Genomic DNA, 24,660 nt, shown 5'->3' on the forward strand with positions numbered 1-24,660 from the left:
CCGGCAAATCCTCGGTGGACAACCAAAAACCATGGTCGGCAAAAGCCAGGCCACCGATGCCTCGAATTCAGCTCGGCCATTGGCAAAGGGCAGTGCTCGGCAAACTCTCGGCCATCCAAGGTATTTTTTTACATGTTGGCCACCAAGGAAGGGCCTAGCCCGGCATTTGCCCAGTTGCCAAGGCCTTGTTTTCACCTCGGCCACAGGGCAAAAACACGAGGGCCGGCATTTGCCAGGCCACCGAGGTCTCGTTTTCACCTCGGCCATTGGGCAAAAAACAAGGACCGGCATTTGCTAGGCCACCGAGGCCTTGATTTCACCTCGGCCATTAAGCAAAGACCGAGGGCCGGCATTTGCTAGGCCACCGAGGCCTCGTTTTCACCTCGGCCATTGAGCAAAGAACGAGGGCCGGCATCTGCTAGGCCACAAAGGTGTATCCAAGGGTCGTTTTCAGCCTGGCCATGGAGCAAATACCGACGCGGCATTAGCCTGGCCACAGATGTATAACCGAGGTCTCGTTTTCACCTCGGCCATTGGGCAAAACACAAGGGCCGGCATGTGCTAGGCCACCGAGGCCTTGATTTCACCTCGGCCATTAAGCAAAGACCGAGGGCCGGCATTTGCTAGGCCACCGAGGCCTTGATTTCATCTCGGCCATTGAGCAAAGAACGAGGGCCGGCATCTGCTAGGCCACAAAGGTATATCCGAGCGTCGTTTTCAGCCTGGCCACGGAGCAAATACCGACGCGGCATTAGCCTGGCCACAGATGTATAACCGAGGTCTCGTTTTCACCTCGGCCATTGGGCAAAAAACAAGGGCCGGCATGTGCTAGGCCACCGAGGCCTTGATTTCACCTCGGCCATTAAGCAAAGACCGAGGGCCGGCATTTGCTAGGCCACCGAGGCCTTGATTTCTTCTCGGCTATTGAGCAAAGAATGAGGGCCGGCATCTGCTAGGCCACAAAGGTATATCCGAGGGTCGTTTTCAGCCTGGCCATGGAGAAATTACCGACGCGGCATTAGCCTGGCTTTGTTTTCACCTCGGCCATTGAGCAAAAAACAATGTGACATTTGCCTGGCCAGAAAAGGCATAGCCGAAGGTCATTTTCACCTCGGCCATGGGGCAAATAATGCTAGCTGTGGCATTTTCATTGCCACTAAAGGTATAGCAGACGGCAGTTTTCTCCCCAATCTAAAGGCAAAATAACATGCGAGAACAGATGTTTGTGTTTGTAGGTTCATCATGTTGCAGGCAACAATACTCAAGCTCTAGGCATCACTGTAATGCACTCAAGGCACTGGGGTGGATCAGCTAGGAGGCATCCAGATAGAGGTCTTTGTGATCTGAACATCATATGACGCACCCATTCTTATTGAACCTTCATGTTACAGCACCTGCTGCTTCGCTGTGCAAAAAGAAAAAAGATTGACAAAAACCTACCTAGTTGCAATTGCTCATGATAATCAAAGTCTAGGCTAAATTGCAGTTGCACTAGCTTTCCAACAACCACCTCCGAAGTCTGGCACAAATGATGTGCAATGTTTCTTGTCTCCCCGTACAAAAAAAATTGGTGTCATTTACAGTGTATGTTATCTACTAGGCAAACAAACAACAAAGAAACAGTTTACCGATTTCACAAGAATATAGTCTCCGAAGGATATATATATTGCCTAGTCCAAAAATTTCAAAGGTGTTGGTGGCCAGGCTGTTGGTTAACTGATCATGAATTCAACGGACACTGGAAGAAAGGGTCATCAGTTCGATTCACTGTCAGATTAAAAGTGCATGTCCCCAGGTTAGTCAATTTATACCAGCAAAAAAAGACACCAATGTGTTGAAATTCGAAATATGTTTGTCCTGTCCGCCTTCTTTGTATAACTCTTTCGTATTTTTGAATCAGGGCTGTTCAAGAAGTATCCAACCTTTGGAAGGAAAAAATACATTTATTTGCCTTGAGGTCTAAAACTCTAATCCCCTTCAAACTACTCCCCTTGGGATAGCACACACTTCAATGTTTGAAAGGCTTAGCTGTTTATTCAGCCAGCTGTTCCGGTGCCCTGGGCCTCTTGTGCCGTAGTTCACATGGTTTCTGAATGAGCCGAAGTCCTATCTTCTTTGATGACTTGGCTGCCTCCAGTTCCACATGGCCCAAGCCTCAGCACATTGCCTGCAAAATGATATGAGAGCAATTCACTTATAGGATCAAGACAAACAAAATTTAATTTAGACTAATAGCTTCTTTTCATGTCACCATTTTGGAACAATGTTTCTACCAAACTAGACAAGCAGAAAATCGAAGAGTTGCCACTCATATGGCTGCATGAAAAAGTATAATCTGCTTGTAACACTGGAATGTGCTTGCCAGAGGCGAGTTACAGCATAATGATGTGCTGTATTACCAATTTCATGTGATCGTTTAAAATCCTCTAAAACTGTGAAACTACGGCACCTGAAAAAAAGTATATGAAGTATACAACCACTACTATTTGCATTGAGAGCTGCCACTAAATACTGTTTTGTCTGAACTACAAAAAGTACAGTGGACTCGCAATAATTCAAACTCTGATATTTCGTACTGCCATTAATTCAAACAAATTTACAAATTTAGTTTTTTCCCTAAATTTTAATGCATCTATAAGCTGTTTAATTCAAACAATGTTTTCGCTCCATTCACACTATTTGTTCATTGCGGAGGGTTAGCCCCGTTGAGTGCGCTTCTCATCGAGCACCTGTGTACTCCGGAAAAGCAATACACGCGAAGCTCGTGGTCATTGCTTTGCCGCAGTATACGGGTGCTAGGTGAGAAGCATGCTCGATGGGACTAACCCATCCCGATTATGCAAGGAGCACTGTTCTGACAATCTGCTTTCATTATTTGTGCTTTGATTTTTCTAAGGGGGATTAAATTCCAGATGAAAGAAAGAATATTTGCATATAGCAAGCAGATTTATAAATTCCTTCGATTAGGATAGCTGGCCGTTTGTTTAGGTTTAATTTTATGTGAAATCTGTCATTTACATGCCACCCCAATGTAGGCATTGGACTTACAGAGGCCACAGTTCATATATGTAGTTATATTAAAACTAACTGAGCTTAGAAGTGGACAAGGGGAAGGTTGGGAACAACCTTCACAAGTTAAGCTGAATTTTTGTTTAAGCACGGCACAACAGTAGTAAAAGGCTTTGAGAAACTATTCTATATTCAATTAGAAAATATTCGGCCAATATTAATATTTGCTTTAAGCCTCACCATTGTTTTATGTGTGCCCTTTTTTAAATAGGCCTGTGCAGAGGATAGTATAAAAAACTGCTTGGTATATGTAGTTATTGCTATAGCAATTTCATACTTTGCCTCATATCACTTTTCCATAAATTTCCGATAATTCAAACTTCTCATATTTCAAATTAAAGTCTGTGGCTTTCAGGAGTTTGAGTTACTGAGAGTCGAGTGTATTAGAAAATATTTCCGGTCCTCCAAAAACCAAGAACCTGAACATTGACTTCAAGCAACAGCTTTTCTAGCTGCCAAATAAGTAACATGCCACACCAGAAGTGTAAAGCTTCCTTCAGTGACATGAATAGCAACCTTACACAAAAGATGAGCACCAGGTAACTTATGCACAGGAGGCGGCTGTCGCCATGTAGGAAAGTAACGCAACTCGCAAACGTCCCTAACACAGAGGGGCATGCCCACCCCAAACTCCTGGATAGCCTAGGTCTGCTGAAAAGCCTCGTCCATCTATCTTGGAGTCCCCAAGTAGCAGCAATCAAAAAGTCAACTTCCCCTCGAGGCAGACTGCCCTCAAGCCCCTCCCAGTGGCCTTCGTTATACCAGAAGCCCAAGATGGATTACGTTAGTGAAGAGTCCTCTCGCTCGTTGCCTAGGAAAAGGTGAGGAGGAGCATCACCACTCGGAAGGTCTAGGGACCATTAACGCAGCACATCTCTATCTTCTGTTTTGGTTTGATCACATTTACACTGCATTGGAAAACCATAAATGCCTGCAGAAGCAAGTCACTGGATTTTGGAAAAACAGCAGTGGACTGTTTTTCATTATTCCACACTGTTCATTGTTAATTTGTTACACCAGAGACCGCTATTTCACTAGAAATGGCAGTTGGTGGCTGCACTGTCATTGCACAATTAATAAGAGCATGAGTCTCTGGCAATGGAAGTTTTTTTAGTAAAACTGGTGCTCTAAATAATGTTGTGGTTCAAGAAAATGATGATGATGAAGATAAAAATTTAAATAACACTTGAATGTGATGGGTTTTAAAGCCGCAAGCCACATGGTCTTGAGCAGAGGTTGGCGACACCTTTTGTCATAAAAGCACCTTCAAACAAAATATTGATAAACATTAGATCTCTCTAAACAAAAGAGGAAACCATCACTTCATTCTGTGATTTTGGTTTGCTTCAACTTGCAATAATTTTGACATTGCCTTGAAGTTTCACTCTAAAAGAAATTTCTTATGATGAATGTACCGAAGACTGGGCCTCAGCTAAATTTAAATGGAGAGAAAGGTTCTTAATTAAGCGGCACACAACAGAACATATAAAGGGAGATTTTAAGAAACCCTTTCCATGGGTGCACTTCCACTTACAACCATCTCCAAAAGAAAAATATTTTGCTGGACTTTAGTGCCTTCTATAGAAGAGTACGGCTGGGCAATGGATAGAATAACCGACCAATTAATCAAATATTGCTTTAATCTGGATTATTCTGTTTATCCGGTCAACCGGTAAAACTTTGACGAACCAAAAGAAAATCAAAATTAAATGCTTTTACCATAAAGAAATGGCCGAGTACATGCATATGAAGGGCAAAGTTTAGGTGAAATTTTAACCTAAAATAAACTGTAAGGGCAAGATTTGTAACTCCAGACAAGGTGCAGAGGGTTACATGTGCTCTGGCCACTTTAACATATATTGAGTGTCTGTTTAGAACAGCGAGAACAATCAAAGGAAGCCGCTCTTGCCGATGAATATCAACAAACCTCTTTGCCTCATGCAACTCAAGTAATAAACTGCGAGTGTGTCCTCAAACTGTTGTCAACTATGTATTGAAGTTGATTCATAATCAATTTTGTATACTGTTTATCAAACATTCAGCGAAGGCAAACAAAAATATATATAATTTTGAGTATGCATGGAAAGGAATGAGAATGATTAATCTATTAATAATCGGTTAAGGGATGGCAATTATAATGAGGCTTAAATTATAATCAATGCTCAGCCCTACAGTCCAGTCATTGTTGCTAGAAGCTGAAATGACCAAGCGACGACTGACAACAGTGGCACTGCCTTAACAAGAAAACTTCAACTAGCGATAAAAGATAACGTTCAGAAGAGATTGCAGTGGCATGATGCCTGACTCGGCTTGATCATGGTTGAGAACAGCACACCTTGCTGCAGATGTGCTGCTCCTGGCATTGTTTATAGTCACCATTATGTTTGCCTGCTGAGTCATAGGACAAAGTTATTGGGCTGGGACAAAGGCCACCGGCCCAGATAATTGAGGCGCCAACAAGCACGGCTAGGCGATAGCAAAACATAAAGATGACTCAAATCGAGGTGCTCCTAAACGATGAGAAACAGGCAGAGTGGCATAGCAGTGGCCATGCACTCTTGTCCTCAAACCGCCTCTTATTGCTATTTCAGCATCTCTTGTAGAAGCCCAGCAAGCAGTGGATTTCGGTCATTGCACTAACATTTCAGCTTGCACTGTCCAGGACTCAGCACGACCCCCAACATACTCAAGGACAGAGATACAAAGAAGCAACCTACTAACCTCTGTGTAAATGTGATCAAAGAAACAGGGAATACCCTCGAGCTTATAGCCTAGAAAATAGAAAAGCACCATACACAACATTAACTTCCTAAAAGAGAGGGACATCAAGCCTGGTTCTAGGGAAAAAGATATAGGCTAAAAAAGTTCTTCCACTCACAGTCAAAGCATAGGAGAGACTTATTCACCACAGTTACAAGCTTCAATTTTGTTACTGATTCTTTCAGTATAAATTTGTGGACATTCTCTTGGGTCAAAACGTTTTCAGGACAGATCCATAAAGGGTCACAATTATTCCCTCAAATGTTTTCACAGTTCCAAATACTGACCCCTGTTTTTATGCAATCTTTGCAACAAATTCTGCAAGAAAAGCAACAAAAAAAAACCACTTGAATAAATGTAATATTTGTGCGCCCTTATGGGATCCTGCTGAAATAGTTTTGACCGAAGGGAATGACTACAAGCATATACTGCAAGAATCAATAATAATAATATTGATAAAGCATAGAAATGCGTTGACTAAGCCCTTTCTGTGTTTCGACTCTGAGTGGAACAGGCGTACAGGGACGTAGCCAGGGAGGGGGAGGGGTGCTTATGGGGCTTCAGCCCCACCCCGAAATCCAGCCGACCCTATAATATTATACACAAACATTTTGACCCCTTACCCCTCTCCGAACCCGAAGTAAAGGACATCCCAGCCACCCCCCCTAAAAAGAAAAAAAAAAAAATTCTTGGCTATGCTACTGCTTTTTGCCTGTATTTTTTCGTTAGAAACAAGTTCGATGTCCACCCGTTTTTGGAAACTTGACCTTGTGTATGATGTTTTTGTACTTCCTAGGTTAAAAACTCAAGCTATTCTTCTTTCAACCACATTTATTCAGAGGTTCGTAGGTTGCTTCGTTTCATTTGTTGTCTTGGGGAACTTCGGGGTTGCGTACAGTAGAAGGCTGCAATATCCGGGAACGAATTCCCTTTGTAGGGTGGTTGTAAGCAGGAAAATAATATTTGTAAAGAGTGCCTTTGTGTCTCCCTCTTCAGGGTTGCCTATTTATTTTTAGCCCATTCTTTTAGACTTCAGTGTTTGCATCATCCTTCATGAATCCCTACTACTGTATTGGGTGATTCACCTTGTTTAACCTGTGCCAGCTTGCACCTCGGTTTTGTTCTTTAAAGAGACACTAACACGCCCTAAAAGAGACACTAACACGCCCAAGCGATTTAATTTGTGTCAAGAGACTAGCCAGGAAATATTTTACTACACAGCCACGTATATATTTAATAAAGCCAAAAAACTCTGCAGTTCGAAACCGAAAAGACGATGACGACGAATTTGCGTGCACCGTTTGTCGTGCGATTATTTCGCACGACAAACGCTCAATGTCTGCGCTTGAAGATCAATTGGCTGGTATCACAAATGACCGTTCCGAAGTAAAGACCCCTCATCCGTCGCAACGTTGGTGCATCATGCGTCACCATCGCCCGCAGTACGTCACTGTATTGAATATGATATGCATACGTACTTCCTGTGATCTGTGTAAGATTTTTTTTTTCAATCAGCAGTTTTGCTGGCTTTTGGAGACCACAAAAATGGGGTCCATATTCTTTTTTTTTTTAATGTTGCGTGTGTGCCTTAGATGATGCAAAACTTTGAATATATTTGGTACATACAGTTTAAACCCCAGATAACCATGAAAAAGACAGTGAATGTGATAGCAAGCAACCAATTCAAGAATGGCTGTTTTTGAGCAGAAACAAACAAATTTGGATCCGCAAGTAATGTTCTGGGTAGTTGGAATATCGTAGGTCATGTTTAAACAAAAACCTCACCAAGCATAAACACCATATCAATGTCCCTTTAATAGATTACGAGTTACATTTCTAGACACAAGCATAAACAATTTTTGTGATTAAGTTGCAAGCACACAGTTAATTCATAGGAATGATGAGAGCATACTTTTGTTCACTAGTGTTGATACTGACTAAATGATAAACCATCATTTAAGACAAAAACAAAAAACGGTGCAAATGTCACAAGAGAACAGACACATAAAGCACAGTGCTATGGTGTGTTCACCTCCACCTCTTTTTACATATTTCCATTCTTTGCTTCTAACCCATTTGTTAATAATTTTTTGTTTGGGATTATTTGTGCTAGGGGTTCACTGTAATGACCCACCTGCCATAGCATTCACTTTAGGCGCAGTCCTCCCTTCTTCAAGGCACCATCCTCGAAGAAGTGCTAGGTGGGCGTCCCTTTCACTCTTGTGATGCAGTTCCTCAGGTTCCCATAGGTTGCAAGCTGCCAGACAAGCCAGCTGAGTCAGGAAAACCAGTCCTGCAGCAAATTTCACTTTAACACTTTTAGACGTAAACACCCATGCACCTAAAAGAAGACAAGACAAACAGCAAAGCAAGTGGTTAGTCCTTCTTAAATGACTTCTTTCATTTCGCTGGGAACATATGTATAGGTCACACACTAGTGTACATCCAGTGGTATGGCTTAATTTTAAGATGAGCACTCTCTTATATAACTTCAAACTTATCTAGAAAACACTGAATATAATGGGTCAGACATAAAAGTTATTTAAATAACCTGTATGTTTACTCAACATTTCCTTATATTATACACAAACAGTAATGCAGTGTGGGGCTGTGCATTAATTACAAACTTGCAACCGGTTAACAGTTGACATTTATTTAAATAATTGATCAGTTAACGAGTGACTCGGAGGTTTATAAAATTGTTAACATAATTTGAAATTGTGAGTATTACAAAATACAGTTGGAGAATGTAATTGCTGGGATTCCCATATCCTATGCAATGGAGGAACGAAACGTAATAATGAAGCCATTTTTATTTAGTGGTGTGTTTGGCACACAATCAAAGGTCATGGGTTGATGTGGCAGAAGCTGACATCAAATGCCAGCTACTAAGTATTATTGAAGTAATTAAAAAGTGAGATTTGGAATGCAATGCAAATAAGTCATTATCCTCCAACAGGAAACACAACAGCAAATTAATATGGTATAGCCCTTAGACAAGGATGCTGTACAAAGTTACTCCCTGTAATGGCCCACGAGCTCCCCAAATGAATAAAAATAAATAATAGTTCGTAATGACATAATAGGGCAACCTTCCATCAACACAAGTGACGTCAAGACAACTGTTATCGTATGACTGCCACGAAGCACGGACATCCACACAGTAGTCAATATATGCTGTCATTTCACTCAACTCACGCTACGATGCTTGCTAATCATGTCAGCTTCAGCCTGGTCAGGGTGGCACCTATTACAAAATTCAGACTTCACTTTAGTTTATGTCATGAAGAGAGACACACCATATAATAAGTAAAACAACCTTAACTAGAACTTTTAGCAAGGAGGAGGGTGCAATAGCTTATTGTACAGAACGTCTATGAAAAAAATCGAACCCTGGTTTTTGTACCGCAAAAATAAACTAGACTTTGGAGAAAGCTCAAACTCCGTTAGAACATAGCCGCAGCCATTCAAGCGAGATGCTCAAGTTTTAACGCATATCATTACCAGAATAAAAAGTTAGAGGTGGAAAACTGTTTTTGACTATAAGACGCCGTCCCTGAGAAGCAGCAGACAGAATGCCGCTGTTTGTGACAGCATCTCACAGATGGTGCCTCCACCTGCCAAGGGTCAGAGCCATAGATAGGGGAGAGTTTGGCCATCCATTGTCCTCGGTGAACCCATGCGGACCCTTGACTCCTCCCAACGGCATTGACGTTGGCCCTAGCAACCACGTGGCAACGATGAACCCGCTGCACATGACACGCTCCTGACCACCATTTTTGTTCTTATTCCCCGTACGCGTGCATAGGCTACTCTGGAGGTTTACCGGCTCCTTGATTTTCTGAGCTTTTATTTTCAAAGACAAAAATGATTTGTTGCTGCGCCATCGGGTGCTCTAACAGCAGCCATGACGGCTTTCAGTTGTTTATTATTCCGAAAGAAAAAAATGAGGGAAACTCTGGCTAATAAAAATAAAGCGCGACACGTGGACGCCAACAGCTGGTTCCCGACTTTCTGAGGTAAGAATCTTTTCATTTATTCCAAAAACTTTCCACTATGGAAATGATCACTTGTGCCTTGCGTGATCGCATCTATAGCTACGATTACAGACGGTATGAATTTATAAATTACTGTCAATAGCATTGATCTGGTCATATATGCAGTTCAAACTTTGGCTCAACTCAAGAAAAGTGAGACATAATTAGTTCGTTGCAATCAAGATAAGCATGGTGCGATCACTAAAGCTATGATCTTTGTTTGTTGCATAAAGATATACGAGCACATGGAATTTAAATGAAACAAAACGGCAAAGTTAATTTTAATTATGTGCATTTCTCATGTTCACTATCTGCAACATCTAAGGGGCCCTGGTTATGACAGCCCTGTTTAAACTAGTGACTGCTAAGTAAATTGAAAGTTATAAGTGTCCTGGATTTAATGTACATAAAGCAACTAAGCATGTAAACATTAATTATAGGGCATTATAAGGTAAAATAAATTATATTTTTCTAGGCACTTTCAAGAATCCCAGTTTGAGCAAAATCGCGCAGATGGCTGGATGAAGCTGAAGCAGAAGACTGCCATTTCAACAGTGTTTGCACGTTCTAATCGCAAGAGAAGGAAATCACCAATGATGCGAAATGCTCCATTACCAAAGGTAAGTGTGCCACATAACGGGTGTATTTTTTTTTATTCGTTCACATGTACCCCAAGCAAAATAAATAAGAGTGACATTAGGACACTTTTAATTTTGCCATTTGCTTACCCGACTTGAGGGACATTAAGAACAAAATTGTTTGTGGAGTTAGGCGGCTAAGTGTAGTTAGGCGAAGCAGCTCAGCGGCTCTGCTCCGCAAAGACGCTGTGCAAGCTTGTACAGCGTCCCAATAGACCTTTTTCTAAATTTCCCAAGCACCGAGTGCAGTTACAGGCATTGCACGTGCTGGCGTCTGCAGTAGTAATTGTTCAAAAGCAAAAAGTCTAAAACAAATTTTGCCTTGCACGCACGTTCGTCAAAGCCTTATTATGTTTATTTACTTTGAATCTTTTATAAGAGAAAGGCCAGCGCGCGCGGACCGTAGAATTACACTTCCAGCGTTGTTCTCGATGCTTGGGTAGTTTAGAAAAAGGTCTAATGGGACGCTGTCTGCTTTTGTGTGCTATCAATACCCGGCCGATTCAGTCAAGGCAATCCGCTCTCCAAAGACGTTGCCATGCCGACAATTATTGCATTCATTTAGGCTTAGTAATGGCCAGAATCAAAAGACTATAAGAAAATGCGGCGAGGTCATTGCTCATGCTTTGCGATTTAAGTAAGGTAAGGCAAAGTGAAAGCCTCCCGCACCATTTGTTGCTGACTAACGCGCCCGATATTAAAGCTACAACGACATATTAGTTCCAAAGCGAGCGGCACTCACTCACCGGGGCACCGCCATGTTTCCCCGCATCTTTACCGAGCCAGTCACGTGATATAATAATCCCTCTCCTAGGTACTGCGGCAAACTTTAGCCGCTGTTAGCGCTTTGAGCAAACGGGCCCAGACTATGTTGTTCACGCGTTAACTGCAGTTTAAGGAACGCTAGTTGGTTATAAAATAAAATTGAACATAAGCAATTAATGCAAGTGCATGTAAACGACTGTTGGCATTCGCGAGGACAGAAGCAGATGATGTCTGCTTCGGTACTTATCAAAATGCCTTTTCACAGAAAAAAAAAAAATTCAAGTGACTACAATTTTAGGTTTTTCAGTTAGTTTTATTTCCTTCTATAAAGAACCGACAAAGTTGGGGACAAGGATACAATACTTTTGTCAGGTATTGTAACTTTGCTGCCAGTCGCTCGGGTTAGACCATTGAGGGAGCGCTGGAAGCCTCGAGGGCAAGTGGCGCCATCTGCACAACCTACTCGGCAACGGCAAATGAAGATCCGGCATGGAACAAATCAATTTACGACTGCATCTCAAAAGACATTGGCTCAACCTTCCAAAATGAACCGATAATGATTGTGGGTGACTTTAACTGCCATATATTAGAACTGGATGGTAGGGAAAGCAAAGCAGCAGAACTCAGGAAACTAGTAAAAAACACAGCATAAAGGGGGGGGGGGGGGTGCAACGATTTCCGGACTTCGGTCAAAAATTTGTGGAAGTTGCCCTCTGACACTTCTGAAGTAACAAACAGAAAACCGATTTCTCCAGCGTGCCCTAGTTGTTGCATAAAAAAAGATAAATATTGGCATTTCGGGCACCCCTCAACTCACTTCCAGTCTTCAGGGTCACACCGGGTCCCCCTCCTAGTGACGTCCTTCGGAGTGCCGTGTGGGTTCCCGTGTGCTGTCTCGGAGGACACTTCCTCTCCCTCTCTCTGCTGACAATAGCGGGCGTTAGGCTGCAGCTTAGAGCCGAGCGAAGTCACGTAATCTTCTAGCCGTAGTTCCTCCGGCTGCCACTTGCGGCTGCAAGTGGGGGAAAAAGCTCGGCTTTTGCTTTGCAATTATGCAGCGGAATCGCAACATTTTGAAGGAAGGAAATGGTTTCTCTATCCCCCGGGGCACGATAAACAGCGTAAAAATGAGGAGATGCAAATTCTTTTAACCATAAAATTGTTGAACCCCCCTCCTTTAACTATAGTTAACCTGGAGCCACAATGCAAGGGAAAAACAACCTGGAGCCGCAACAACCAAAAATCAACAATTGACTATATCCTCATAAACGACGAGGCAGGCAAAGAAAACATCTAGATGCTATACACATAGACGAGAGCAAGGTAAGCAGCTGTGCAAGCAATTATAACAGAATACTGCTAAAACTAAACACCAACAACCAAAGACAGAAAAAAATAAAAACATCCAGGAAAACCACTGGAAGCTAGGAGCAGAACATAAAATAGAAAAATTTGCATCAGAATTGGAGAAAAAAATTACAAAAGACAACACATATGAAGAACTAATGAGCCTAATTACCCAAACAGCCAAAGAACAAGTGGAAAAAACCAGGAAAGGGAAACAATAAAACCGAAGGCCCTGGTTCGACAGGAGGTAAAGGAGGAAATTGGGAAGACGAGAGATCAACAGGCAGCACAGGTGGGCACAACGAAAAGGCTACACCCAAGACTACCTGTGGGAATGTTTTGAAGAACAAAGAGTTCGAGTGAAGGCACTATACCCCGTTTCACCTCATGTTGTACCGCAGCGAAGGCTAGAAGTGTGAGCTCATAGCGTTGGCAGCTGCCCTTGGTGCACGAGAGCTTGTGCCGCCGAGGTGTGCCATTGAGCAAGGAGCTCGCGCTTGTAGCCTTTCCTGCGGTACAACACAAGGTGAAACAAAGTATAGTGGCCACAAAAATTCAACAGTTCTGCAGAAAGACAGAGGAAGACATACTGAAAAAGGGGAAAAAATCTAACGAGACATTCTGGAGACAAATTACTACAATGCATGCAGAAAAAAAGAAAGAACAGACACGTATGCTGCAAAGAGGGGGCAAAGACCTGAAAGAAAAATGCGAAATAGAAGAATGGATGACTGAGTACTTCTTACAGCAACAACAAAAAACTGAAGCAAACCCCGGAAGAGACATACAGTCAAAAAGAAACTTTGGGAAAACGCAAAATACAGAAGCATTCCATACTAGATCCTATAACCACGGGGGAAATGAAGAGGCAAATAAGACGACTGAAAAACAAGAAGGCAACCGGTATAGATGATATTCCGAACGAGTTCCTGAAGGCAATTAAAAAAGAAGCAGCAAACAACCTCAGAACATGTTTTAATGAACGCCTGGTGTCAACAGAAATACCGTAAGTGTGGAAACAGGCAAGAGTAAAGCTCCTATATAAAGGGAAACAAGCAGACCCAAAAGACCTCAATGCCTATTGACCAATCGCAATAATCAGCAGTCTGCAAATTATTTGCAAGCATAATAAACCACAGGCTACAGATCTTGTATGATAAAAACAACTTTTTCGTAGAAGCTCAAAATGGCTTTCGGCAAAACAGAAGAACAAGCGATAACCTATTTACGTTAATCCCAAGCCATAGAAATGAAAAACATCCAAAACTACCAGTTGTTCCTGGGATTCCTAGACCTAGAGAAAGCATATGATGCAGTACCACACCAAAGATTATGGGATAAGATGTAGAAAAGCGGACTCGAAAAGGAAAGTGTCGAACACCTGAAGAGCTTGTACAGGGGTTGCGAGGCCTGGTACACATTAGAAAACTACAAATCAAAACCAGTACCAATAAGTATTGGACTGAGACAGGAGCGTCCCCTATCGCCAACACTGTTTAATGTGTACACAAACGACCTTCTCAAACATCTCAAACATCTGGAGGAGGAAGGGGCAGGGTTGGGCTTGAGCACTACGACCAAGGACAGACAGGAAGAATACACGCGCATCCCATGCCTGGCCTTTGCGAATGATGTGGTGCTCCTCGCAGAGTCCTCAACCGATATGCAGCACATGATTGACATCTGCACAGGGGTGGCAGCGAGGGACAACCTGAAATTTAATGCAGGAAGAACGCAGTGGATGGGCTCCAACGTGAATTTGGACACCAGCTTTTACCTACAAAACTAAACAGTACAGAAAACAACAGCCTACAATTACCTTGGTGTAACAATAACGCACAGCAAGGACTACCTGACCAAAGAGGAAAAAAACGTAATTAAAAAGTCAAACAAACTGAAGGGGGTGGTGTGGCATCTCGCCAGGCACTCATACAATAGACACTCTATTGGGAGGCTACTATGGAAATCCCTTGCAGTCCGAGCAGTGACTTACGCGAATGATGCGCTTACATACAGCGAGACAGTGGTAAAGTGTCTGGATCGACATCAATACAGACTGGGGAGATGGCTGCTGAGCTGCACAGCAAACGCAGCGGTAACCGGGGAAATGGGATGTCTACCCACGAGATACGAGAGGACAGGTCGAAGCTTGCATACATGGGCAGACTAAAGTTCCTTCCCCAGGAGAGCTACGCCAGAAGGATGTACTACCACATCCGATATCAGGGGCCCAAGACAGGCTGGATGAAGAGAATAAAGACCATAGATTCTAAGTACGGTGGGGGCACAACAAGACATCTGGTGACGACGGAACAGGAGTGGGCGAGGACAATACGGGCAGTGGTGACACGGGCCGGAATAGAGGACTGGAGAAGGACAATGCAGAGGATACTCAGCCTCCAACTGTACAGGAAACACAAGAAGGAACCAGCGCCCTATCCACACTAGCAGGGAGACCGAGCCAGCGCGCTGCTGTTCCAGGCTCGAACGGGCTCCCTACTGACCCAGAGACGCAGATTTGAGCTCTATGGAGAAGATCCAAACTGCGAGCTCTGTGGCGGCGACGAGGAGACTGTCGAACACATCTTGGGACAACGCAGTAGCATCGACCATAAAGGGCAAAGCGCGTTGTAGTGCGGTATAGCACAGGCCCTTGGCTACGGAGAAGAGGCCGAGGAGGGCAGCGACGACGACAGTGACCGTAAAAATTACACGCCACATGGGGACATGAATCATCCGACGGAGGCAACAAAACGCCGCCTCGTGGCGTGAGAGGGACTTTGCCGAATCGCAAAACCCCTTGCCTAGAGCGGAACGCCTGAACTGTGGCCTGAACAACCTCAACAATGCACATCCCCCCCCCCCCCCACCCCCACCCCCCCTTGCCGCCCTACCACGCACACGCCCGCTGTCGCACAAGCCGTCTCGCTAGCAGACGGACGGAAGAGCGCAGTGGCGCAGCGAGCGCAAGAGAGAATTTATCTCGGCCTCAGGGTGCGCCGTGCGTGCGGAGCAAGGCGACGGGCGGCGCAGGTCGGAGCGCTGTTTCAGCTCATTTTGTCCGCGATAGTACAGGTTGAGAAGTTGAAAGCAGATCACCCCGTTATCATGTCGCTAGTACCACGGCAGAACTTCAAAATGAAATATTAACGATAAACTCGCGGATACCATAAGAACCCCAAAATATCGCCGTGAGAATGCAATTGAATGAGGGCACTCTGGGCACAGGGTATTTTTAAAGAGCGAAAGCAATCCGCGAAACCACGAAAGAGACAGTCAGACATATGTGGTCGCTCCCATCAAATGTAAACAATAAAAGGTTTCTATATTCACTTACCAGGTTCCCGAACAAATAACAAGTGTTCGAAAGAATGTTGCAGATAATATCTCACCTTTAAATCCGTCAACACGTCCAAACGACACGTCCAGATGAAACTGCGAGTCTGCGACGCCTTTGAAAAGATGGATTGTCTTGGCCGGCCGGTTTAACGGTTTTACCGGTTTTACTTCAAAGCGCTGCCCATGCAAAGAAACCGAAACTATACTTGAGGTAGTTTCGGTATAGATTCCGGCAGGTTTGAAAGATCAAGGAACGAAAGTAAACCCTGAGACAATGATAAACAAAATAACAGACAAAACAACTTGCCCTCTCCGTTATTTTATTTCTCCTTGTCTCAGGGTTTAGATTACGTTAAAAAAATTAAATGCATTTTTTACGTGCGTTGTGTGTGTGTGTAGGTGTGAACGCGAGAGTCCGTGTGCGTGCCTCTGCGGATGCGATTGCGTGTGCAACACTGGTGTGTGCAGGCGTGCATGCGTCTGTGTGCATGTGTGCGCGGGAGCGCGCGCGTGTATGCCACGTCCCTGTGCGCGTGCGTGTATGTGTGCGTGCGTGTGCATGTCTGCATGAATGTGCGTCTGTGTGTGTGCTTGCGCGCTCGCGTGTGCGTGCGTCTGTGTCTGTGTGCGTTTCATTTTGTTAGCCCTGGACATTGGTGACATAATTTTTTTTTAGAAAGGGGGGGGGGGGGGGGGGGGGGTCCGTATGCCGCAACCTACCGCCACATTTTTGGGGGGTATTGGGGGGATTCCCCTGGCTACGCCACTGGCCCTGGATGTAAAACAAAATGTAATTTGTGTAGCTAAAAAGCGGCAGAATATTAACAGTAGCGGTCAGGTGTGCCTGCGGAGACTTTCAAACTTCGTTTAAAAATAGGGTGTAAAAAGAAAACAAAAAGTCATTTTGGGAACAAACTACGGCCAACCTACTTCAAAAAGTGAAAAAAAAAAAAAAAGAACTTTTAAATTTTTGCAGTGAAGACAAAGGCACCGGCACGAGCGCGTGGCTTTTGAAAGTGCCTCTTATGAACGAGTGCTCGTACAAACAAAAGCACACTACTGAGCGATGCTCACGCGCCTCTCTGCGCCTTTGTCTTTACTGCAGACATTTCTAAGATGGAGTATAGTTAGAATTTCCAGCGCCTTTGGGATGATAGCATCAGTGTCCCGAAATACTGTGACGTCATCTTGGCTGCAAGCCATGCTCACGAAATCCCTAGCTATTTCTATACTGAAAGCATTTATGAAAATAAATATCCTTTGCATTTAAAAATATCTTTAAGGGCACACATTGTACTTCGGGCATACTGTGAATTAGAGTAGCTCGTCTTTATATTTATTCATTTTCATTAATTCATTTATATTGGTTGTTGAAGTGCTACAAATATTTATTTTGGAAAATGTGACGAAGCCATAGCATAAAAAAACAATAAATTTTGCACAAAAATGCACAAAAAATAAATAAATGCAGGCACAGTTTGTACTACGCGACGAAGGGATAGCACAATTGTTAAAAAAAGCACAAATAAAAAAATAAAGGCAGAGTTTGTACTAAAACAAAAGAAAGCGTCATTTCCAATCTCCCTTTCAAATCACGATTCCAGAGATGCTACTAGTGTTTCCGAAAGCGTTATTTTTTTTTTTTTTTTTTCTCCACCTGGTTTCCGAAACCGAAACCAAAAGTATTCAGAATTTACAGTAGCACCAAAACAATTTTGCACAAAAGCGGTCACTCCAAAAATATTGTCGCAGGCGCGTTAAAAAAAAGCCGTTGTTTATACGACGTGTAAAAGAAAAAGTAAAAAAAGAAAAAAAAGAGCATTTAAAGTTTTGCGTTTGTGACCACCACTTGCTCCGTAGTTCCAGATGGTCTGGCACAGTCTGGCATACGAATGGGAAGCGCGCCGTCGTCGACGTCGCTCTGTGGTTTGCGTTCATTTCTACCTTTAAACCGATTCCTTTAGGTTTTTTTTTCTTTTTTCTTTTACAGGTACTTTGTCAAGAGTAACAAACGATATCTGGGAGACGCTGATGGACGCTGCGTCTAGTCAACGACCGTAGGTTGTGCACGGCTGCCGGAGCACCTTCGGGAAACGCTAACCGCCGGTAAGCAAGTGTTTCTCTTTTAAATTGATTCGATAGCGTGTTGATTGAACATATTTGAAGGGATATCCAGCTAGTTTTCGTTGTAGATTCAAAGTTTGAAGTGAGACGCATGCCGAAATGACAGAGACGAGCTTAGAGCATCGCCGCCGGGCGTGTCACGTCCGAATAGATAACTGTCGAGCCAGTCCATCCAGGCTGTCCCTATTCGCACTCCGAGTGCGGATAGTGGGCGCGTTAAGTCGGCGCTTCTTTACTTCTACTCCGACGCTCCGAGTTTCATACTCCGAGCGCAGCAACTAAACGGCGCATAGCGTACAAGAGCGCGATACACCGAGGCTGCGTTCCAAACCTACTCGAATGGATCCGAGTTACACTGGCCGATTATGTCACGTGACAACAAAAATAGAGAAACGCTGGACGCGGTTAGGTTTTCGATAACCACCTTTACCCTAGAGTTAGATCGGTAGATCGAGTAAGCTCCTTCCGACCGTGAATACGGGTGGCAGAAGCCGAAAATATTTCGAAGATAAATAATTAGGCCCGTGTGGAGCCGCAGACTCTAAAGCAAAAGAGACTGCAACGTATGAAGTTTCTACGAACGTTTTAATATTCCTGAAAGGTTTTAAGACCCGTTTCGTGCACATATCTGGAAGGTTACCATGGCCGATCTACAGGGTGAAACAAGGAGACGCCAGGCTCTTCAAATTAATTGAAAAATTCGGTCTCTTATAGCGAGTTCGTTTCGCACACACTGGCACCGTTCGAGTTCTCTAACAGAAGGCATCGCACTCACAGAGTGTTGCACGGAAAACTGGACTCAAACGAACTTGCCAAATGCACCGAGTGCAGAAGACTGATGCTGCCGCCATCTATGTTGTAGAAAAGGCACCGACTTCAAACCGAAACTAGCGCCTTTCTGTTCCGAGCATAGAGGTTCCGAGCGATGCGTGGGAATGCGAGAATGCAGTTGCTACCAACGTTTATCTACTAACGTTGGCAACTGCAGCCTGTAGTTTATAGTTGCAATGCCTTCAAGCAGCTCGGCTGCCGTAGAGCTAGTTACAGACGGCGTAAATTTCCGCAACCAGCTGTCTACAAAGCAGCTGGTTGCGATCTTTCAATTCTTATAACCGTTTACACTGAAGAAAACTAATGATGCTGTCCGAGCAGAAGCTTGATCCGTTTGAGCATGGTATTATGCGTGAACCACTGAAAGGGTACGGCTTAAAACTAGCCTGTTAGAATATCCAGCAAAACTGGGATTTTCGATTTAAATCGTCACTATAGGTGGATTAGATATTAGCTTTGGTGAGGGCGTCGAGAACGAGAGCTTTCTCGAACAAAATACGACGGGGCAAGTTAGCTGCTTAGGTAAATGTTAAACATGATGATGTTGCCCAATCCTCGGGTAAAGTCACCATCTTTAGCTTTCTTTGATGCTTATTGGGTAGTCAGAGGGGGAGTTTTATCGACAAATGTTCAATTTTTCACCCGCACACGGATGGTGATAGAAATCTCGAGGGCCGCTGTTGCGTTTGTTCTGAGCATTTCTTTACACACTGGTATATTTCAGCGTTTTTACGGCAACAGAGTGATTTAAAACCTGCAAATGAATCACGGGTTGTCAATTGCTTCCTTCGTGAAATAGCAGGCGCTCACAATTCAAGTTCGCGTTTGATTTCGTTGCCCGCGGGACATGATTTCTATCAGAAAATCTACTTTTTTTTTTTCCGTAGAGTAGATTGTTGGGCTAGTTGGTTTTAGAATTTGGAATACATTTTAGCGCTCAAAAAACAGGGACAAAGAGGCGAGAAACAGACAGCACAGTGCGCTTTTGGAATACATTTTAGCGCTCAAAAAACGGGGACAAAGAGGCGAGAAACAGACAGCACTGTGCGTCTGTTTCTCGCCTCTTTTTTTTCCGTTCGGTTCCGCCACATATCGTAGGAGACGAACCCTCGTCGTCTGCTCCCGCTCCTCGCCGGCCCCGCCGGAGCGAGGCATGACGGGATTGCATTTTGGCGCACTCCCGATTTTCTCGGTGCAGCGAGCGCATGCACGCGTGGGGTGTCAGCGATGAAACGAACTCGGAGAGTGCAACCACTCGTGGAGCGCCGGCCGAAACGAACCCGTTCCTTGCTGCGAGTGGGCACGCGTGGGCACGAGTGTTGTGAAACGAACTCGCTATTAACCTATCGCGCTACGACTTTGTGCAGCGTTGCCCACAGATGGTGCATTTTTTTTGTAAAATTTGAAAAGAGCGAACTTACCTGAAGAAAAAGTAAAGAAAGAAAAAGGCTTAGCTCCTATGGAAACGCAGCGTAGCCACCGGTCTTCAAACAACACGGTGCCGTTTCGCACGGGCCACAAGAGATGGCGCAAGCGGTCGTGACGCCAACTGCCGCCAACGAACGAGCAGACGACGCAGACAGGAACTGCAGTTCCTTGTTGTTACCGCACTTGTTTTTGTTTCTGCGATTGTCGCCGCCCGCGGAACGCGCTCCGCTTTTGAGTCGAAAAGATTGTCTGCTTGAGGCGCTGGCTCTCGGCGCCGTTTGCTCGTTCGTTGGCGGCGTTCGTTGCGCCATCTCTTGTGACCCGTGCGAAACGGCGCCGTGTTGTTTGAAGACCGGTGGCGTCGCTGCGTTTCCATAGGAGCTAAGCCTTTTTCTTTCTTTACTTTTTCCTCAGGTAAGTTCGCTCTTTGCAAATTTTACAAAAAAAGTGCACCATCTGTGGGCAACGCTGCACAAAGTCGTGGCGCGATAGGTTAAGAAACCGAATTTTCCGGTCGATTTAAAGAGCCTGGTGTCTCCTTGTTTCACCCTGTATTTATAGGGCGTATTTACTGGCGGCCATAGCTATGTGCGCGACTGCTGAGCCTGTGCTGACGGCGTGCTTCCATAGTTCTTTCGCCACGTGCGTTTCGCACCACCAAGATTGCCGGTCTTAGGAGCCTATTAACGTGAGCTCGTTCCGAGCATGCGCTCTAAACATCGCCCTCAAATATGGCGTCCAGTGAATACTCCCTATTGACCATGCATGCTGTTACGATTTCAATTAAAGAAAACATTCTTGAACCGGCTCGTCGACGCAGGAAACCCCCAAATTTGTCAGATTCCCTGGTTCCGTCGGTTCTGTCTCGCAGCGAGACGGAAGCACGCCGATACCGGCGCACCGTTGTTCAATTGCACGTCAATTCGTTTTTAGGCGGTATGCATGGAGCAAACCTTTCCCGCAACGCTAACTGGTGTTTCGGCTTTCCAATCTAAGTAGTGATGGGACGAATCACTGGAGATTCGGATTCGGTCGGATTCGGAAATTTCCGAACTTCCCGTGACGAATATTCGGCAGATTCGGAGATTCGTCAGGTTCGTTGCTGGTTGCAGACGGCACTATGAACCTTGTCGTAAACCTCGCGAATGCGGTCAGTTGTGTTCCAGATTTCGTCTTGCTTACTTCAACTTATGGTATGTACTGTACTGTCATTCTAAATCCTGGCACGCGCCCAGGTCCAGCTGAGCTGATCGGTGTGGTTGGCGTAGGCCTAACAAATGCACGGTTTTGGTTTCTGTGCGGTTTCGAGGGGATCGGTAAAATGTAGCGAAATGCTGTCTATTATACATAATGTGGCGCAACGCTCAATAAATATATTCAGGCAAGGAAATGATTCGTCTCCTTTTCTAGAGCTAGCTGCGTAAGACGCGAGAGCGATGAAAAGTGTTGCTCGTCCCAGCTTCGACCGCGTACGGCACCGGCGAAGAAAAACGTCACACTGGCACTGTCGTTTCTTCGTCTCGGCAGCAAGTATTGTATACTAGAACTTTATTTGATGAAAAAGAAACAACATAGGGGTGTCTAGCGCAACTTTATTGTTCAGGAACAAACACTAATTAAGATATCATTAACTAGAAAGGTACAAATACTCCTTCCGCCGTACATAGTATGGCGCAAAGACTTTTAGATTGTTTCCCGTGTTTCGATAACAATACCGCAGTGGACACACGTTAAAGATAATCGAATCGAACATACTTACATATGTGTGGTGTGTGCTACTGGTGCTACTATGACCGTAATTATGGGCACGAGATGTGTTCCTGCCGAACTGCACATACGGCATCAATCTCTTGTGAGGGGGGGGGGGGGACTGCTGCGAACCTCGGACGAGCGCGGTCGACGTCTCTGGTAACCCCGGAGTATGAGAACTTGATCTTCACGTAAACATCGGCTCGCTCCGTCGACCCGCCGCTGCACTGGCTGCACGTCTGCTGAATCCCGCCGGGCTGGGGCGGCCACGCCCAGCCTGACGAGATCCACGGGGAACTTTTCATGCTTGCGTTTCGCTGGAAGGGCAGCCGCGGTTGTCACTGCCATGGCCCCGCCGACAACGCCGGAGGTCCCTGGTCCACAACCGGCTGTCGCCGAACCGCCCAAGCCACTCGGGCGATGAAAACATGCGCTTGTATGCTTGTATTTCGGCGTGCACCAAGCATGCCTATTTTGGTCGTAATCCGAAACCGAAACCAATGTTCCCGCGATGCCTGGTTTCCATTCTCGACAAACATCCAAAATATTATAAACAAAGCGGAGCATTTTATTAATTACTATGATATTATATTACAACATTATTTTGTGCACTTTGTAGAATTTAGTGAATTTAGTATCACGAAAAGTTGAAACACTCATCAACGTGATCTGGCAACCATGGCAACGCTTTGAATATTTCCGAACTTTTCCGAATCGCTTGAGATTCGGCTCGATATTGACCCACCTTTCTGGGTAATCCTACGTGGTACACAAAATCCACGACGACATGCGAGCACATTTCACCCACCACTTTTCGTCGCCTGTTTCGCGAGATACACACACTGTCCAAAAAACGACGTGAAAAATACGTGCACTTGCGCCATCAAACGATACGTTACAGCCTCGTTTTTTGAGAAGACAGTTTCCATCGCCAACACGCGCGCGCGCGCAAGCAGTTTGGGCCACAGTTTGGACTTCGAACTGTTCGAACTTCGAAGGGAGCGAGCCCGGCTGGCCCGGCGCGATGCCGGCGTCGCCGGCGTGCTGGCGAGCCGCCAAGACGAGCATGCGCAGTGCGCAGCGCGCAGCGGGCGGGCGTCGGTTGCGCCACTGTCACCACTATGTCTGTGTCAACGACTGTGTGTTGCGCGACCCGGCCAGCCTGGCCAGCCGGCGTGATTGGCGTTCGTCGCACTCGATGTCGTTCGATGTCGCTCGATGTCGTGGGCATCGAGCGAAACCTACACACTTTCAATTGCTTCGAAAGGTATGTATACACGACTCTATTACTTGCAGCATTGAGTGCTTTGGCGTACGCGGATCAAAGTAAACACCGAAGGACAGAAAGGATAAGTGAAGTTTTTAAATCGAGGCCTTTTTGAACGCCTGTGTCCCCTGTTGAAAGCACCTAGCTGTGCTCTGTTGCAGGCGTCATTTCGACTGCGTGTGCTCCAATGTAACGTCGGTCACTGTTCACACTCGGCTAGCTTTGCCAGTTTGTTATCTCATGTACGAAATAGACATAGAAACCAGCGCCGCGTCTCTTTCGGATACTCAGCCTCCAGCCCCCTTCCTTCCGGCGTGCTTTCTGCCGCGCCCGTTCGGCTCATTGGATTCGCGGGCACGTCAGGCTCGTTCGAAGAGGCGTCTGAAGCTGACGAGTCGCCGAAGCGTACCGGAGCTTCTCTTTAGGAAAGCCGCAATCGACGCTCGGCGGCTCGGCTCTGAGCTCGTACTTTTCTCCTCCCGGGTATACCATGAGTGCCGATGAACGAATTTGAAAAAGCGCTAGCGAGTGACTTTGTGACGCCGCCCAACTGTCCTTCTATCAACGGCGCAGAGCAAATAATGTACAGAAAAAAAAAAAAAAAAAAAAAGACGCGTTTTTTATATTTTGTTGGCCATGTTTCACCTCAACACAGAGTGAATCGCGGCTGTACGTCGGTTGACTCATTATTGTGCCTAGATTGTAACGGAACCTTTTTGGTGTGATCTTATTCTGATATCGTTATATCTCGCCTTTTTATCTTGGCTGCACACCTCTAGACGACATTCTACGCATTGCACTCCTCGTCGACATGTCGCTGGTGCTTGAGACTAATTGAAAGTCACTGTTTGCTCACTCCTTGGTGCACACATTTTATGTTCAACATCAGTTATCTGAAGGAGGCTCCATGAAACCCTGGAATTTGTTTAGAGGTACCTCTACATACTGTGTTAGAGTGCTGTTTTGTGCGTTGTAGGTTCGCACAAAACCAAATTGCACCTTGTAATATACCCTTTGACTGTTTACTACAATTAAAGTTGCAATGAAACATTGGCCACGAGAGGTGACTCGGCCAACGTGGCCAACAAATTCCTCACATAGTTTTCTCCATGGGTCATTTTGGATGTTGACAAATTTTCTTGTGAATAATGAGTGTTATGCACATATGTTTCTTCTACTTTTCAGACAGGTACTTCAGTTAGATAAACCCCAGCAAAAGCAGCAAGAGAGTCTCGTAGGGTCACACCAAGGATAACGGCATTCCTGCTCGAGTCCCGGGTCTTCTCACCGAACTTCACTGAGCATA

The 24,660-nt window shown here is 44.9% G+C and overlaps 1 protein-coding gene and 1 long non-coding RNA gene across 21 annotated transcripts in view; one reads left to right on the top strand and one right to left on the bottom strand.

Annotated features, from left to right (window-relative positions):
• Positions 1-1,923: 1,923 nt before the first annotated feature.
• LOC121837959 lies at positions 1,924-16,263 on the bottom strand. Of its 12 annotated transcripts, none has more exons than XM_042293894.1 (6): positions 16,009-16,250; positions 14,232-14,327; positions 12,087-12,281; positions 9,024-9,076; positions 7,964-8,086; positions 1,924-2,167 (listed from the first exon to the last, which is right to left on the bottom strand). In XM_042293894.1, exons 2-6 carry the CDS (start codon positions 14,297-14,299, stop codon positions 2,079-2,081), a joined length of 528 nt encoding a protein of 175 aa, XP_042149828.1. In that variant the 5' UTR covers positions 14,300-14,327; positions 16,009-16,250; the 3' UTR covers positions 1,924-2,078. The 12 variants fall into 12 exon arrangements, 2 of the variants coding, with proteins under 2 accessions (XP_042149828.1, XP_042149827.1); XM_042293893.1 differs by having other exon boundaries at positions 7,964-8,122; positions 16,009-16,245; XR_006078366.1 differs by lacking the exon at positions 14,232-14,327 and having other exon boundaries at positions 7,964-8,122; positions 9,028-9,076; positions 16,009-16,246.
• Positions 10,137-24,660, top strand: part of LOC115318937 — a 66,782-nt gene continuing 52,258 nt past the window's right edge. For 7 of the 9 annotated variants that reach the window (XR_005716033.3, XR_005716025.2, XR_005716030.2 and 4 more), the window contains exon 1: positions 17,848-18,061. This is a non-coding gene — a long non-coding RNA (uncharacterized LOC115318937). Of the gene's footprint in view, positions 10,487-17,847; positions 18,062-24,660 lie in introns of those variants that run through there. The other 2 variants (XR_006078370.1, XR_005716032.2) reach the window with 2 other exon arrangements.

The sequence above is a fragment of the Ixodes scapularis genome, unplaced genomic scaffold (genome assembly GCF_016920785.2).
Source record: "Ixodes scapularis isolate PalLabHiFi unplaced genomic scaffold, ASM1692078v2 PGA_scaffold5__190_contigs__length_132052651, whole genome shotgun sequence".
Classification (NCBI taxonomy): domain Eukaryota; kingdom Metazoa; phylum Arthropoda; class Arachnida; order Ixodida; family Ixodidae; genus Ixodes; species Ixodes scapularis.